The sequence below is a fragment of the Caretta caretta genome, chromosome 1 (genome assembly GCF_965140235.1).
Source record: "Caretta caretta isolate rCarCar2 chromosome 1, rCarCar1.hap1, whole genome shotgun sequence".
Lineage (NCBI taxonomy): Eukaryota > Metazoa > Chordata > Testudines > Cheloniidae > Caretta > Caretta caretta.
The window spans coordinates 211,222,665-211,238,067 of NC_134206.1; the positions used below are offsets into that span (position 1 = coordinate 211,222,665).

The following is a 15,403-nucleotide window of genomic DNA, read 5'->3' on the forward strand; positions in this document are numbered from 1 at the left end:
AACCACCTGAACAAACGGAGGGTAGCAGTGGATTCTCCATCTCTTGATGTCCTCATATCAAGACTGGTTGTATTTCTGGAAGATATGCTTTAACCAAACACAAGGTACAGGGCTCAATACAGGAGTAACTGGGTGAAATTTAATAGCCTGTGGTAAACAAGTTCAGACTAAATGATCTGGTGGTAGACCTTAAGTTCTATGAATCTGATCGCTGTGGGACCACACTAGAAACACTTGCAATTGATGATTCCTCACTATTGGTTAGAAAATAAATATAGCATATTTTTAATGGATTGAAAACTGGCTGTTATGCCAAATTTTTAAAATCAGAAAGTCAGGCAGTCAAATGCCTTACAGAAGTCCAAATATACATCATCAGCACAGTTTCCTTCATCAGCCAAATTTGTAATCTTAAAAAATTACAAAGTTAATTTGACAAAACCTTTCTGCCATGGTCAACCATGTTTGTTGGCATTAAACACATTACCATCCTTTAGTTTTTTGACTGTCTCAGATCAGCTGTTCCATTATTTTGGCTGGGATTGATGTCAGGCTAACAGGCCTATATCTACCTGGTTCATGCCATTTACCGTTTTTTGGCATGACATTTGCTTTCTTCCACTCATCTGTAACTTCTCCAGTCTGACACTTTTTAAAAAAAACAAACTCTCTTCTGGAGTATTAGAATTCTATTAGAGGGATATCATTTTCTGAACTCTATAGGTTAGTTTTTAAAAGATTATTGTCTCTATTAAATTCTGTATGTCTCTGTTTATAGAAAACTCGCCTACAAATTTTGTACCACAGAGGCCTATTCAGCATCTGTATCCTTAATACCAACACTGCTCACTTTTGTAGGGGTCCACAGTAACTGAAATAGTAAATTTCAGTTGTATGATCTTTAATGTTTAGCCCAACCTGAGACCGTTGACTCATTGTTGATATTTGAAGTATTTACAACACAAATCCTTTAATTCTTCTTCTTTGCCCTCCATGGAGGGCATTTGGAAGATCAAGATGACTGGCCTTGTAGGGAACTGTACCTCCTTAAGAGTTAACAGTAGGCCAGGCTGCAAATGTTCAGTAGCAAGTGATATAGCTGCAGATGTTGGGTGTATCTAGATAAGATATACTAAAATTTGCAAGAAAGTCTCTACAGGGCAACACTTGCATGGTATAAATAAACCTCCATCTTCAGTTAAACCCTCTTGAGAACTGTTCCAGAAGACAGTAGGAAGTGAAGTTTTAGATTTCTACCAAGAGCTGCTCAGATTTTCCCAGGGGCATAAATTGCTGGTGAACATATTGGAGACAGCTGACATGAAATCTGTATTCTAAAAATGTTTCTAATTGCAGCTAGCATTTCCAAACCCAGTGCTGGAGGAAGCCATCTTGCTGAAAAGTTTAATATATGGTGCAGAGTGTTGAAGCCCAATGGAAAAAAAAATATAAACCAGTTTTGATGCATCCCCATCCCCAAAAGCTCAACTCTTTCACAGTTTAATCTTGCTTTTTACCCTGAAAACTTTCAGGATGTGCCCAAACTAGAAAAAAGGTGGTCTACCATGTGTTAACATGGTAAAATCCTAATGTGGAGAAGGCGGTTTGTAGTTTTTACATGGATTAGCAGGTTGCAGTAAGCACTGGGGGAAGCTAGTTGTAAGAAAACACTTCTTTTCCCCTTACTGAAGACAAGATTTGACTGTCAGGCAGAACAAAAGGGATTCGCTATTCCAGTGATCTGAAAATGCAGCATTGTCTAGTGATTAGAGCAACGGACGGAGTGTCAGGAAATCTAGGTTTTGTTCTCAACTTTGCTAATGATTCATTCTGTGGTCTTGGGCAAGCTACCTCTCTCTGTCTGTAAGATGGGGATAGTGCTTTGGGAGGTGCTGGTAAAAAGCATGATACAAATGCTAGTTTCTTGACAGTAGATTGTATGGATTCTTGTTTATCAGCATGACAAGAGATATCAATAGATTAGAAGCTAAGGTCTCTGATAATGATTTTGGCCTCCCTTTGCTTCATGAGGTTTGAGCTGATCGATGCTGCGCGAAATAAATTGCGTGTGAAGATCAGCTACCTGATGATTGCCCTGACAATGCTGGGATGCATCGTGATGGTCATTGAAGGAAAGCGGGTGAGTACAGTATTGGATAGTTGACTGGAGCTGAACCTTATCACACAATCCTCAGATCTCTCTTGAGATCAGTAATGAAGTAACAACAAATACTACTTAAAGCAATAAATAAAAATTAAAATGAACACTCTACGACTCCCCCAAAACTCACCCAGCACCAAAATGTGCCCTCCCAGGAGAGACCGAGAGCTACATTTCTTACAAATGCAGCAGTTCTGCCTCTGTGGGAATGTGCACACTTCTACTTTATCCCTTCATATGTGTGTACTTTGCTGAGGTAGCACTCCTGGAAGTGCATACATAGGAGGTGAGATGCTGTGCAACTTCTGTTGTTACAACTTCACTGGGATTTGAGGATGCCTGTCATTTCCTGGTGGTGGGTCCATAATAAGAGGTACTGCGGTGTGTTCTCAGGTACCTCTAATAAGTCATCCTGAGAGGAGTTTAGGGATGAGGACCCTCCCAATAGATAAATGAGGCAGAAGAGGGTGGTGGTGTTTCCCCTCTGTCATTTAGATGCTGCAGTGATTAGGTTGGTCATCTCTTCAAATTTCTCTGGAGGGTCCATTGTATTTTGGGAGAAAACATAGACAACCTGGGACACTTGATTTAATCCTACATTCAAATAATACTATTTAGGGAGGATGTGGGACCTGGTCACAGAGTAGAAAGGCCCAAATTTAAGTTGCTGTATATGGGCAAAGGGTCTTGCTCCTAAGATGGTCCAGCATGTGCAAGACTATTGATATTGTAAAATGTCAAAGTTCAGCTATGTCTGAGGTATCCTCCACCTTGAAATTAAAAGGTGTACAACACCTTTGCATATTGGGTAAAGTGTTCATTTTTTTTTCAACTTCTCTAAACTAACAAATGACTGAAGGGATTTTCCTTAGACTTTCCAAAAACAAATTCACTTTCTGGCAGAGACCAATGCAGTAAACCCCCAAAGTTATGAGTTAGTACTGTTTAAGAATTGCCCAGGCATCAAGGCTGCTTAGAAAAGTTAAGACAGAAGACTGAGAGGAAAACAAAAAAATATACCTTTAGGTCTAACAGCAAGTATCAGAGGAAACATACAATCACTGCAGCCTTTAATGAGTGCCCTGCAGCCAAAGACTTCCACTCTTTCCCTGTCTGGGAATGAATGTATTAAAACAAAATAAATTAATAGCAGACAGTAAGATGATATATGATGATGCCATGTGCAATAGTGGAAACATAGGGAACTTGATGGAATGTAATATTATGATTAAATGAAGTTATATGTATAAAAGGGACATTGACTGTAAGATAGAGCTTTGGGCAAAATATTGTAAACTTTACTCCGGGGGATTTCTGCACCAGAAAATTAAAATACTGTGTGCAGAATTTTTAAAATTCTGCAAATTTTATTTGTCAAAATAACACTATATAATCACGCTAGTATCAATTATTTTGGTAATTTATTTCAAAATACCTGTCAGCAAGTATGTGTGTAACAATGCAGACACAGAAATAAATTTCTCTAGGAGAGTTAAAGAAATCCCTGTGAACCCAGTTCCTGCTTCTCTGCCCCTTCCCCACCAGACCCCGGGTGGGGGCGGGGGCAGGCAGACAGACAGACCTGCACACCCACCCCTGTACCACCCCCCCGGCCCAGACACTCACCCCCCCCCCGCAGTAAATAAAAAGACCTTAAACCAAATAGTATGTTTTTTATGATGACACTTGATCACAGAATGGAATAATCAGAAGTGTAACTTTGATTAATAGTGCACGGACTCAGCTCAGCTACATGTCCCAGCATCCCACCATTGTTGTGATAACAAAGAGAACAGAAGTGGTAAACTTACATAGCTTTTCTGGCCTGCTGGAGAACAGTCGTTCTTGAAGTGACTTCAGTGATTCAAGAGAATGATTAAAGGATTAAAAACGATGCCATATAGGTTAGTGATAGACTCAAAGAACTCAATTTATGTAGCTTAACAGAGACAACACTGGGGGGAACGTGACTGCGGTTTCATAGGTTCCAAGTCTGCAAGGGGCCACTGTGATCACCTAGTCTGACCTCCTGTGTAACACAGGCCATAGAACTTCCCCAAAATAATTCCTAGAGCGTAACTTCTAGAAAACACATCCAGTCTTGATTTAAAAATTGTCAGTGATGCAGAATCCACCACAACCCTTAGTAAGTTGTTGCAGTGATGCAATGACAGTTTACACTCGCTGAGGATCTGCCCCCAAATATTTGCCATCAGCAGTCCTGGCAAACCACCCCCCCCTTCTAAAGCCTGATCTTTAAATAGAAACAAACAATTGTTGAAGGAAATGTAGATATTTCTGTCTTCCCTTTAATTCAGTCACTGCTTTTTTTTTCTCTCAGAGCTGAAAACTAAAGTCTATAGTAAGCTGTTTCTGTAGGTCTCCTGTCACTCAGATGTTTTATACATAGGGGCTTCATGATTTGCAGTGCAGACAACATGCAAAATCATATTATGGATGTATGCCAAAATGTTGAGGTTTTTATTTCTAAAAACAACTGATATTTTAGTTACTCATGTTTTTTAATAAACTTGTCATAGAAGATTATGGTTGGAAGAGACCTCAAGAGGTCATCTAGTCCAACGCCCCTACTCAAAGCAGGACCAATCCCAACTAAATCATCCCAGCCAAGGCTTTGTCAAGCCAGGCCTTAAAAACCTCTAAGGTTGGAGATTCCATCACCTCCCTAGGTAACCCAATTCCAGTGCTTTACTGCCCTCCTAGTGAAATAGTTTTTCCTAATATCCAATCGAGACCTCCCCCACTGCAACTTGAAATCATTGCTCCGTGTTCTGTCATCTGCCACCACTGAGAACAGCCTAGCTCCATCCTCTTTGGAGCCCCCCTTCAGGTAGTTGAAGGCTGCTATCAAATCCCCCCTCACTCTTCTCTTCTGCGGCCTAAATAAGCCCAGTTCCCTCAGCCTGTCCTCATAAGTCATGTGCCCCAGCCCCCTAATAATTTTTGTTGCCCTCCGCTGGACTCTCTCCAACTTGTCCACATCCTTTTTGTAGTGGGGGGCCCAAAACTGGACGCAGTACTCCAGATGTGGCCTCACCAGTGCTGAATAGAGGGGAATAATCACTTCCCTCCTTTTGATCATTCTGTCAGAAATGTTCCCATTACCCAGAATGCTTTGGATGGGTTTCTAATGTCAATAACAAATGTGTATGATGCTCATGGATCCAGTAATGTTATTCCTAAGCTGTTATTTCAGAGCAGCACTGATGAAATAGTCTGAGAGAAAATATCAGAGCGTATTAGCATTATTATTAATTATGGAACCTACAGAGCTCAGTTGATCAGATCCCCATTGAGTGTGCAAAATCACAATAAAAGCCATTCCCTGCCTGAGTAGCTTGCAGCCTACATTCATGAGGGGACAAGCTCCACAGTCTGGGAAGTAGGACTAGTCGGGTTATGATCCAAAATTTAATTAGTTTTGGCTTTCGGAAGTATTCGTAAACCAGTCCCACTTACTAATCTATTGGATATATGAAAATATTCAGTGAACTTAGCAGTTCTGTGGAGTACTTGTGAAGTGTCCAGTGTTGGTATTTACCAAGGATCGTGGTGGATTCTCCATCATTGCCTATTTTAAAATTAAGATTGGAAGTTTTGTAAAAGATCTGCTCTAGGAATTATTTTGGGGCAGTTCTATGGCTTGTATTACTCAGAAAGACTAGATGATCACAATGATCCTTTCTGGCTTTGGAATTTGTGAATACATTGTAAAATGTACTGTGAGAGAAGTTTAAAGAGCATCAGAGAATATGGAGGGACTTTGTATAATTTATACGAACGCTAAACTAGATACTTCAGCAGCAAGCAGAGTGTTGATGGAGAAACTGAAACTTGAGCAAGCACAACTGCAAAGATGGACAAAGGATGCACCACAAAAGGACTCACGGGAAGCGACTGATGGCAGTAAGATGATGACCAAAGCAAACCAGTCCGAGTTCAGGGTCTGTCCCAAGATGGTTGTATCAAAAGCTATGCCCTAACTTGTCATATACAAGCTGGTCTGACAAGATGTTTTGAACAAAAATACTAGAAAATTCCAGCTCCAGTTACAAGAACTCAAAAGGTGGTGTCTTGGTCCCTGACTGGATGGTGAGAGAGGAGGATTCTTATTTTGGTTGGATATTTTCAATCTTTGGAAGAAATAGTGGTCACCATCTGACTGGTCCACAGCAGGACCTCCAAGAAGATGAACTAAGTTGGATCACCCAGCAGAAATAGGATAAAACTGCTTGTTTCCTTCAGCACATCACTTCCAAAACCCCAAAGTCACCAGGAAAGGAGAAGACTGAGGTCCTTGATTGGCCAGCTGGGGGGAGTCCTGGTGACATCAAGTATCTGTCTCAGATAGGCACTTTTATGTGCGTCTCTTTTCCAGGGTTGCCTACTATGGCACCAGAAAGCACTGTAGTTATGGCTGTTCTTCACTTACCTGTGATTGCTGTGAATAGAAACTGAGCTGAAAAAACAAACACACTCTCTCTCTCTCTTTTTATTGGGTGACTACTCAAATCAGTTAATTTACCACTTCCTGAAACTGGGTACCTAATTAATAAGGAAGTATATGTGCTGTTGTGATTTAAAGATTGTCAGCGTTACAGTGTGTGTTCTTGTTTTGTAACAGGTTCAAATCAAGATTGATGTAAAGTAGCTTTTAAACTGAATAAGTTCCTGTTAACTAAGATTGTAGGACACTGTACCTGTGTCTACCATATTTAAAGGATTCATGCTGCCTTTCAACTTCTAGGTGCACACAGCCATAAAGCAGACCAACATTCAAGCCTCTTAAACAGCACTCAATCTATACAGTCTTCATAAATGTAGTTTTACATAGTTAGGAGTGTTAGTCAGATCCTGGAACTAATATCCTTCATTGGTAAGTAGGTTAACAGGGTTGACTACTCATAGATCTATCAGGATGGAGACCTTGGTGAATTGGCATGGAAGTAACTGACCAAATTATCTTTGACTTTTGCTTTGACTCCCCGCCCCGTGTTAGCAGCACTGGAGTTGATAACCAATTGGCACAAGTGAGGCCCTATTCTGAGGGGCTCTTTTTCAAAAATCTAACCAAAGTCACCTTCCCACAATAGAAAATAACACTTATACTCACTAGTGTGGTTGTGAGATTTAATTCTGAACACCTAAATGTTTGTTTTCACCAATTTTCTAGCTTGTTAGCTAAATCATAGTTCAATATTCATTTTATAGCCCCTACCAAGGGAGGCAATAGGCGGACTCTGACCCAAACCTGTATCGCCAGGTGGTTTTCAGTGGACTGTGCGGGCAGAGGTGATGCACGGGCAGGGCATGCGGGGGTCGCAATTCCCCTCCCCCTGCGACTGCTCTGGATGCCTCTGGAGGATATGCCCAGAAGTGAGGAGACATCATGTCCCAGCAGCTATACTCTGTGTGTCCGTGCAGCAGAGTGGCTGGCTGAGCTCCCCCTCGCCCCCAACTACATGTCGTCTCTGTGCTCGGGCTGAAGCCGAGCTGGGGCTGAAGCCATGCAGAACCGTGTGTGTGTGTGTGTGTGGCTGGAAATGGATTGGAGCACACCCTCCTGCCACCCCCAAGCAGTCCCCGGAGCCCACCCTCCCCAACCTCATGCTCCCCCCACCTGTGAACAGTCCCCAGAGCCCCCCACGCTGGCCTCATGTCCTCCCAATCTCTCATCTCCAGAGCCCTCTCCAGCTGCCCTGCCCCCACTGGCCTCTTTCCCTCCCCAGTCCACCTCCAGTCACCTACTTGCACCGCATCCTGTCCTCCCCACATCTCCCCAGGGCTTCTCTCTGGAGTCTTCTTGCTGGTTCCTGCCACCCAGAACCTCCTTCCTACCCCTCTGCTGTCCCAGCCCCCAAAGGGGCATCACATAGCTAGCTGGATCATAGTCCAGCAACTTCACCTCCTGGCTCTGAGCTCAGAAGTACTCACACACACGCACCCTGCTTTGCTGACCAGATCCCAGCCCATACCCATTCCTCTCTCCCTCCTCCTCCTTCCTCCCATCTCTGTTACTTGACTCAACTGGGGGCATGGAAGAATGTTTTCTGGGGGAGGGGGCAATCAGCAATGCTAGGGAGCTCAGGTCAGCCCCATGGATCCCATTTTCAGTTTAGGCAAATAAGGTCACCTTACTTTCTGGGCTGGGAGCTGGCAGGTGATGGGGAAGCTTGGGAGAGCAGTCATGGGGGCGAGGGGAGGGCAGGGGAGCTAGGTATGGGGGGGGTCGGTCTGGACCTTGACTATACCATTACCAAGAAATTTGGACCTTGACAAAAAATAATTGACGACCACTGTCCTATACTATTAGTTGCTTCTGTTAACAATACTGAGTAAAACTCTCCAAAAATTAAAATTCAGCTTTCAGGTCAGCTTCTTTAGTTAAGCAATTAAAAGATCCCTAAGAACAGTGGTTCAGATATGCTTACACCAACCAAAAGCAGTTTCAACCCTAGAGGTGAACATTTGGGAGAGTTATGAGTGAGTGGGAAGGGGGATTAGAATGGAAGCTGTTCTTAACTGTAGCAGCAGTTGCTACTAGAATATGGACTATCTACCTTTACTTTATTTCCAAATTCTCCTGGCTTTCGACGAAGAAAGAAGTTTATTATCATTGAACAGAAAAAGGGAAAGCATCTGCCAGAGCCATCAGTATATTGGATTAATTCAGCCCTAAGGAAATAATGAACTTAAACCAAAAGAATTCCAGGATTTTGTGCCTTCAGAGTTTATTTTAACCCTCTAGCTCTTCCTAGCATTAAAGCTGGCATATTACAAAAGAGTATCTAGGCATGAGAGCTGTATCTCTGTAAGGGAGTATTCTTCAGAGGTATAGCTCAGACTACCAGATGGTTTGTTCATTGCTTGTTCAAACTTCATCTCTACAGTACCATAAGTAACATGTTTGCTCTCTATCATACTATTGTAGGCTGTCGGAAGGCATGAATCCCTTACAACCCAAAACATGGAAAGAAAAGCTCGCTGGAGAGATGAGGTTGCTCAGAGTGCATCTGCCAAACCCTAGGAGAGGGAGGAGACCTGGGAAGGAGGATACAAAACATACAAATGCTTTCTTCGTTGATGAGCGAGTGGTAGATCTTTATGTGTTTTGCTTTTATGTTATAATCCTCTGCTGTTATGCTTTAGGAAAGACAAATAAATTATTTTGTAGTAATACTAAAAATCTGTCTTGACTTTTTTATTGGGCTATCACCAAAATGCCGATTTTGAACAGCTTAAAAGAACAAGGAAAGTGCTAAAACTGAGCAGACGCTGTAGTTGCTTTTCATACAGAATGTTCAGTGCTTCTATTTCCTCATTGTAGTAATACTGCCATATCCTTCTAGGATGGACTTGATTTACTCTCCTCCCCTAGTGTCATAACCAAGTAAAGATAGGTTTTCATCTCTTACAGGCAGAGATTCTTTCCTATAATCTGTCTGTTCCTCTGAAAGTTCAAGAGGAAATTTTTCATCCCACAGTGAATGTTGGTGTTCAGAGACTTTAGGTGCCTAGCTGTCACTGTGAAGCTACAACAGACTTGGGGACAGAGCTTGGATTATTTAGTTTATTTCTTTACTGCTTGGATACCATGCTGTGGCACCCACTCACTCTTACCTAATGACTAGGAAGCTGCCTCCAAGCCTGACTCCCCTCTCCCAGACCATGGGGATCAACTTCCAGAGGGGGACTTGCCTATAAGCGCTCTCCTCCCTCATAGTAGGGCACACACTGGCAATAGAACTGGCTGCCTGCTGAACCCTCCTAATAGGGCTAATGGGGGGGAGGGAGAGGGGAAAGTAGGCCAGCTAAAGAAGCTGGCTAAAGCCCTGGAGTTGGCCTAAACCCCAGCTCTAAGCAGGCATGCTGGGGATCTCCGGTCTGAAGGAAGGAGATACTGACTGCCGTAAGGCAAGCTGCAGAGAGACTGCTTGAAATACAGTGCCAGGCCAAGGGACCTCCTGTGGGAAGGAGGAAAATACCAACTGCTGTAAGGTGAAAGTGAGAGAGCAGCTGTGTGAAATAAAGCCCAGCTGCTGCCACACCCTCCTGGCTATTCTACAAACTCCTGATCCAGGAAAGGTTTTCTTTCCTATTAAGTAGAGTCAGAGAAGCCTCTTGGGCAGACTCTGGTCTGACACCCCTGTGATGGGCTCCCCCTGGGGTACCACCTGGACTGGAGTACCACTGAGCCCTCTGACCCACCAGCCTGGTTGTGTGTCACACTGCTGCTGTGACAAGCTGCACAGCCCTCCAAGCTTGCACTTTCACCAGCATTCACACAGGTAGGGACACACCCAGCTGCGGTTACATACAGGCTCTCTAACTCCCAGCCTAGGACCCCAGAGCAGTACCGTCCTGCCCTGCTCAAATCTGGCCAGTATATGGGTTTAACACCCTGTCTGCCCCTCTTTCAATGTGACGAGGACCATGCACACTTGTGGTAACCAAGCAGAGATTTTCCCCAAGCACTCCAGTCAAAGCTCACTGGTTTGGATTAAAACAAAAATAAGTTTATTAACTACAAAAGAGAGATTTTAAGTGATAGCAAAGCAGATTACCTAGCAAACACAAAATGCAAACTAAGCTTAATATACTAAACAGATTGGCTATGAATAGCAGATTCTCACCCTAACTGATGGTACGGGCAGGCTACCAATGCTTAAGGGGCAAACTACACTTGCTTTGCAGCTTGGAATCCCCAGGTGTTTCATACACAGGCTAGAAATCCCTTTACCCTGGATCCAACACTTCCCCCAGTTCAATCTTTGTTCCTCAGGTGTTTCCAGGAGTCTTCTTATGGGAGGAGTGAAGAACGATGGATGAGGTCACTCCCTGCCTTATATAGCTTTAGCATAGGGAGGGAACCCTTTGTTTCAAAACTTGGTTCCCAGACCGGTTTGTGGAAAAATACTGACATCCCAAGATGGAGTCCAGCATCATGTGGTCTGAGCACATGTCCCTGTAGAGTCATAGCAGCCATTACTGAAAGGCTGCCTGTAGCATTCTCAGGAAGGCTCACCAAGTGGGAGATAAGCTTCTCATAAGGCCCATTGTTTTCCCTAATGGCTCATTGCCCTGAGTAGGCTCTTCCAAATTAGCTATCTAGACTGAAAGCATCTTGTCTAGTGGGCGTTACCCAGGTGTAGCTACATTTGAAGTACAGAAACATAGTATTTATAACTTCAGATACAAAAATGATACATGCATACAAACATGATAGTCATATTCAGCAAATCATAACTTTTCCAATGATACCTCACATGAATTATCTGGCACAAAATGCATCATAATTATGCCATAACCATATTATAATAATGTTACTAAGATGACTATGGGGTGCAGTGTCACAACCCCCAGCTGCTGAGTGAGTGGATAGGTGGTATCAGGCTCCCCAGCAAGTTTTCAAGCATTTCTTTACTCGTCCAGTTCCTGATTCTCTGGCAGCAGCAGCTGGAATGAGCACTCTTGCCAAACCCATCCTAAATCCACTCCAAATGATAAGGAGTTTAGGAAGCTAGACTCTATGGCTGTAAACTTTACTGCCACACTCCAAATGAGAGTTGCCAACTATCGGTTCTTTTATCTAAATACAATTTTATTAATTTCTCTGCTATATCCAAGTTTGCTGATAAACTACCCAAGAAATTTTGAGACCAGCTTTTTATTTTGGTATCTGAGGGCCATCTTACAGCCCTCAGATACCAAATATATCCCTCCAGGCTGTAATAGATGTGGGTGATACTGTCACTAGTTCTGTGGTCCCTGCAGTCTCCATGCAGCATTCCTCCTGGTTGCAAGCTTCTGGCATCCAAAAGTTGCTGCAGACCACAATAGAGGACTTAGACCATTCTATATTATTTTCTGAAAAAAATAGATGACGCCATTCACATGTTACGATTCTTGTGCAACACTTCACTCTTTAGGGGTTTTACACCCCAGTTATGAAAAGAAAGCAATTTTAGGCGGGCGTATCACTGTAGCTCCTCTTTCCAATACAGACCTCACTATCCCCCTAAGAAGAGGTCAAGACATCCTGGACATCACCATCTGTGTTTGATTGAAGCATTCTCATCAGATGTTTATGACTTCAAAGCAGTCATTTTGACTTTTGATGAAGGACAATGTACCAACAATATATTCTCCTTTTGGATCATGCCTATCCCTCTTTTTTCCATGCTTGACAAAACATCATATTAAACAAGTGGGTACTCGCTAAAGGAGAAATGTGTTGTCCAATTCCTTTTCCTTCCTCTTCCCAACCCTCCTTCCCCATTCCTCTTCAGGGACAGCTCTTATGAGACAGTGTTATTTCAAGAGCTACGGTCTCTTCTGTAATTGGGAGCAATAGAGGAATTTCCTCACCAGCACAGAGGGAAAGGCTTCTATTCCTGATACTTCCTGATTCTGAAAAAATCTGGGGGGCCTCCATCCTATTCTAGATTTAAGAAAGCTGAACCAATTCATCAAAAAGACCAAGTTCAGGATGGTCATCCTTGCTTCTGTCATTCCTTATCTGGAGATTGGTGTGCTGCCCTCGCCTTTACAAGATGAATAATTCCATGTCACAATACATCCCTCCCACAGGAAATACCTTCTATTTGTTAAAAGAAAAGGAGTACTTGTGGCACCTTAGAGACTAACCAATTTATTTGAGCATAAGCTTTCGTGAGCTACAGCTCACTTCATCAGATGCATACTGTGGAAACTGCAGAAGACGTTATATACACAGAGACCATGAAACAATACCTCCTCCCACCCCACTCTCCTGCTGGTAATAGCTTATCTAAAGTGGTCACTCTCCTTACAATGTGTATGATAATCAAGTTGGGCCATTTCTAGCACAAATCCAGGTTTTCTCACCCTCCACCCCCCCAAACTCACTCTCCTGCCGGTAATAGCCCATCCAAAGTGATCACTGTCTTTACAATGTGTATGATAATCAAGGTGGGCCATTTCCAGCACAAATCCAGGTTTTCTCACCCCCATACACACACAAACTCACTCTCCTGCTGGTAATAGTTCATCCAAAGTGACCACTCTCCCTACAATGTGCATGATAATCAAGGTGGGCCATTTCCAGCATAAATCCAAGTTTAACCAGAACATCTGGGGGGTGGGGGTAGGAAAAAACAAGGGGAAGTAGGCTAATTTGCATAATGACTTAGCCACTCCCAGTCTCTATTTAAGCCTAAATTAATAGTATCCAATTTGCAAATGAATTCCAATTCAGCAGTTTCTCGCTGGAGTCTGGATTTGAAGTTTTTTTGTTGTAAGATAGCGACCTTCATGTCTGTAATTGCGTGACCAGAGAGATTGAAGTGTTCTCCGACTGGTTTATGAATGTTATAATTCTTGACATCTGATTTGTGTCCATTTATTCTTTTACATAGAGACTGTCCAGTTTGACCAATGTACATGGCAGAGGGGCATTGCTGGCACATGATGGCATATATCACATTGGTGGATGTGCAGGTGAACGAGTCTCTGATAGTGTGGCTGATGTTATTAGGCCCTGTGATGGTGTCCCCTGAATAGATATGTGGGCACAGTTGGCAACGGGCTTTGTTGCAAGGATAGGTTCCTGGGTTAGTGGTTCTGTTGTGTGGTATGTGGTTGTTGGTGAGTATTTGCTTCAGGTTGGGGGGCTGTCTGTAGGCAAGGACTGGCCTGTCTCCCAAGATTTGTGAGAGTGTTGGGTCATCCTTCAGGATAGGTTGTAGATCCTTAATAATGCGTTGGAGGGGTTTTAGTTGGGGGCTGAAGGTGATGGCTAGTGGCGTTCTGTTATTTTCTTTGTTAGGCCTGTCCTGTAGTATCAATCTGTTTGATAGAGCCAGAAGAGTTCCCAGAAGTCACCTACTACAGGACAGGCCCAACAAAGAAAGTATCAGAACGCCACTAGCCATCACCTTCAGCCCCCAACTAAAACCTCTCCAGCGCATCATCAAGGATCTACAACCTATCCTGAAGGATGACCCATCACTCTCACAGACCTTGGGAGACAGGCCAGTCCTTGCTTACAGACAGCCCCCCAACCTGAAGCAAATACTTACCAGCAACCGCACACCACACAACAAAAACACTAACCCAGGAACCTATCCTTGCAACAAAGCCCGTTGCCAACTGTGCCCACATATCTATTCAGGGAACACCATCAAAGGGCCTAATAACATCAGCCACACTATCAGAGGCTCGTTCACCTGCACATCCACCAATGTGATATATGCCACCATGTGCCAGCAATGCCCCTCTGCCATGTACATTGGTCAAACTGGACCGTCTCTACGTAAAAGAATAAATGGACACAAATCAGATGTCAAGAATTATAACATTCATAAACCAGTCGGAGAACACTTCAATCTCTCTGGTCACGCAATTACAGACATGAAGGTCGCTATCTTACAACAAAAAAACTTCAAATCCAGACTCCAGCGAGAAACTGCTGAATTGGAATTCATTTGCAAATTGGATACTATTAATTTAGGCTTAAATAGAGACTGGGAGTGGCTAAGTCATTATGCAAGGTAGCCTATTTCCCCTTGTTTTTTCCTACCCCCACCCCCCAGATGTTCTGGTTAAACTTGGATTTATGCTGGAAATGGCCTACCTTGATTATCATACACATTGTAAGGAGAGTGGTCAGTTTGGATGAGCTATTACCAGCAGGAGAGTGAGTTTGTGTGTGTGGGGGGGGGCGGGGGTTAGAAAACCTGGATTTGTGCTGGAAATGGCCCACCTTGATTATCATGCACATTGTAGGGAGAGTGATCACTTTAGATAAGCTATTACCAGCAGGAGAGTGGGGTGGGAGGAGGTATTGTTTCATGGTCTCTGTGTATATAATGTCTTCTACAGTTTCCACAGTATGCATCTGATGAAGTGAGCTGTAGCTCACGAAAGCTTATGCTCAAATAAAATGGTTAGTCTCTAAGGTGCCACAAGTACTCCTTTTCTTTTTGCGAATACAGACTAACACGGCTGTTACTCTGAAACCTTCTATTTGTTGTATGCACCAACCACTACCCGTATACAGTGCTCCCTTTTGGTTTGTCATAAGCCCTGAGGGTCTTCACCAAGTGTATGTCACTGATAGAAGCCCACCTCCCATTTGGACATTTATATTTTCCTTTACCTGGATGATTGGCTGGTTTGGGCAGCTTTGAGAGACCAGATCCAAGACAGTGTCATGGTCATAAGATAGGTATTCTCTTGTCT

General features: G+C 43.2%; 1 protein-coding gene across 1 annotated transcript in view; it reads left to right on the forward strand.

The window, feature by feature from the left end:
- FAM162A (family with sequence similarity 162 member A) overlaps positions 1-9,368 on the forward strand; it is a 33,229-nt gene extending 23,861 nt beyond the window's left edge. Inside the window, 2 exon segments of the mRNA XM_048840879.1 lie at positions 2,032-2,140; positions 9,114-9,368. Of these exon segments, the coding sequence (XP_048696836.1) occupies positions 2,032-2,140; positions 9,114-9,209 (205 nt within the window). The 3' untranslated portion in view covers positions 9,210-9,368.
- Positions 9,369-15,403: the final 6,035 nt, after the last annotated feature.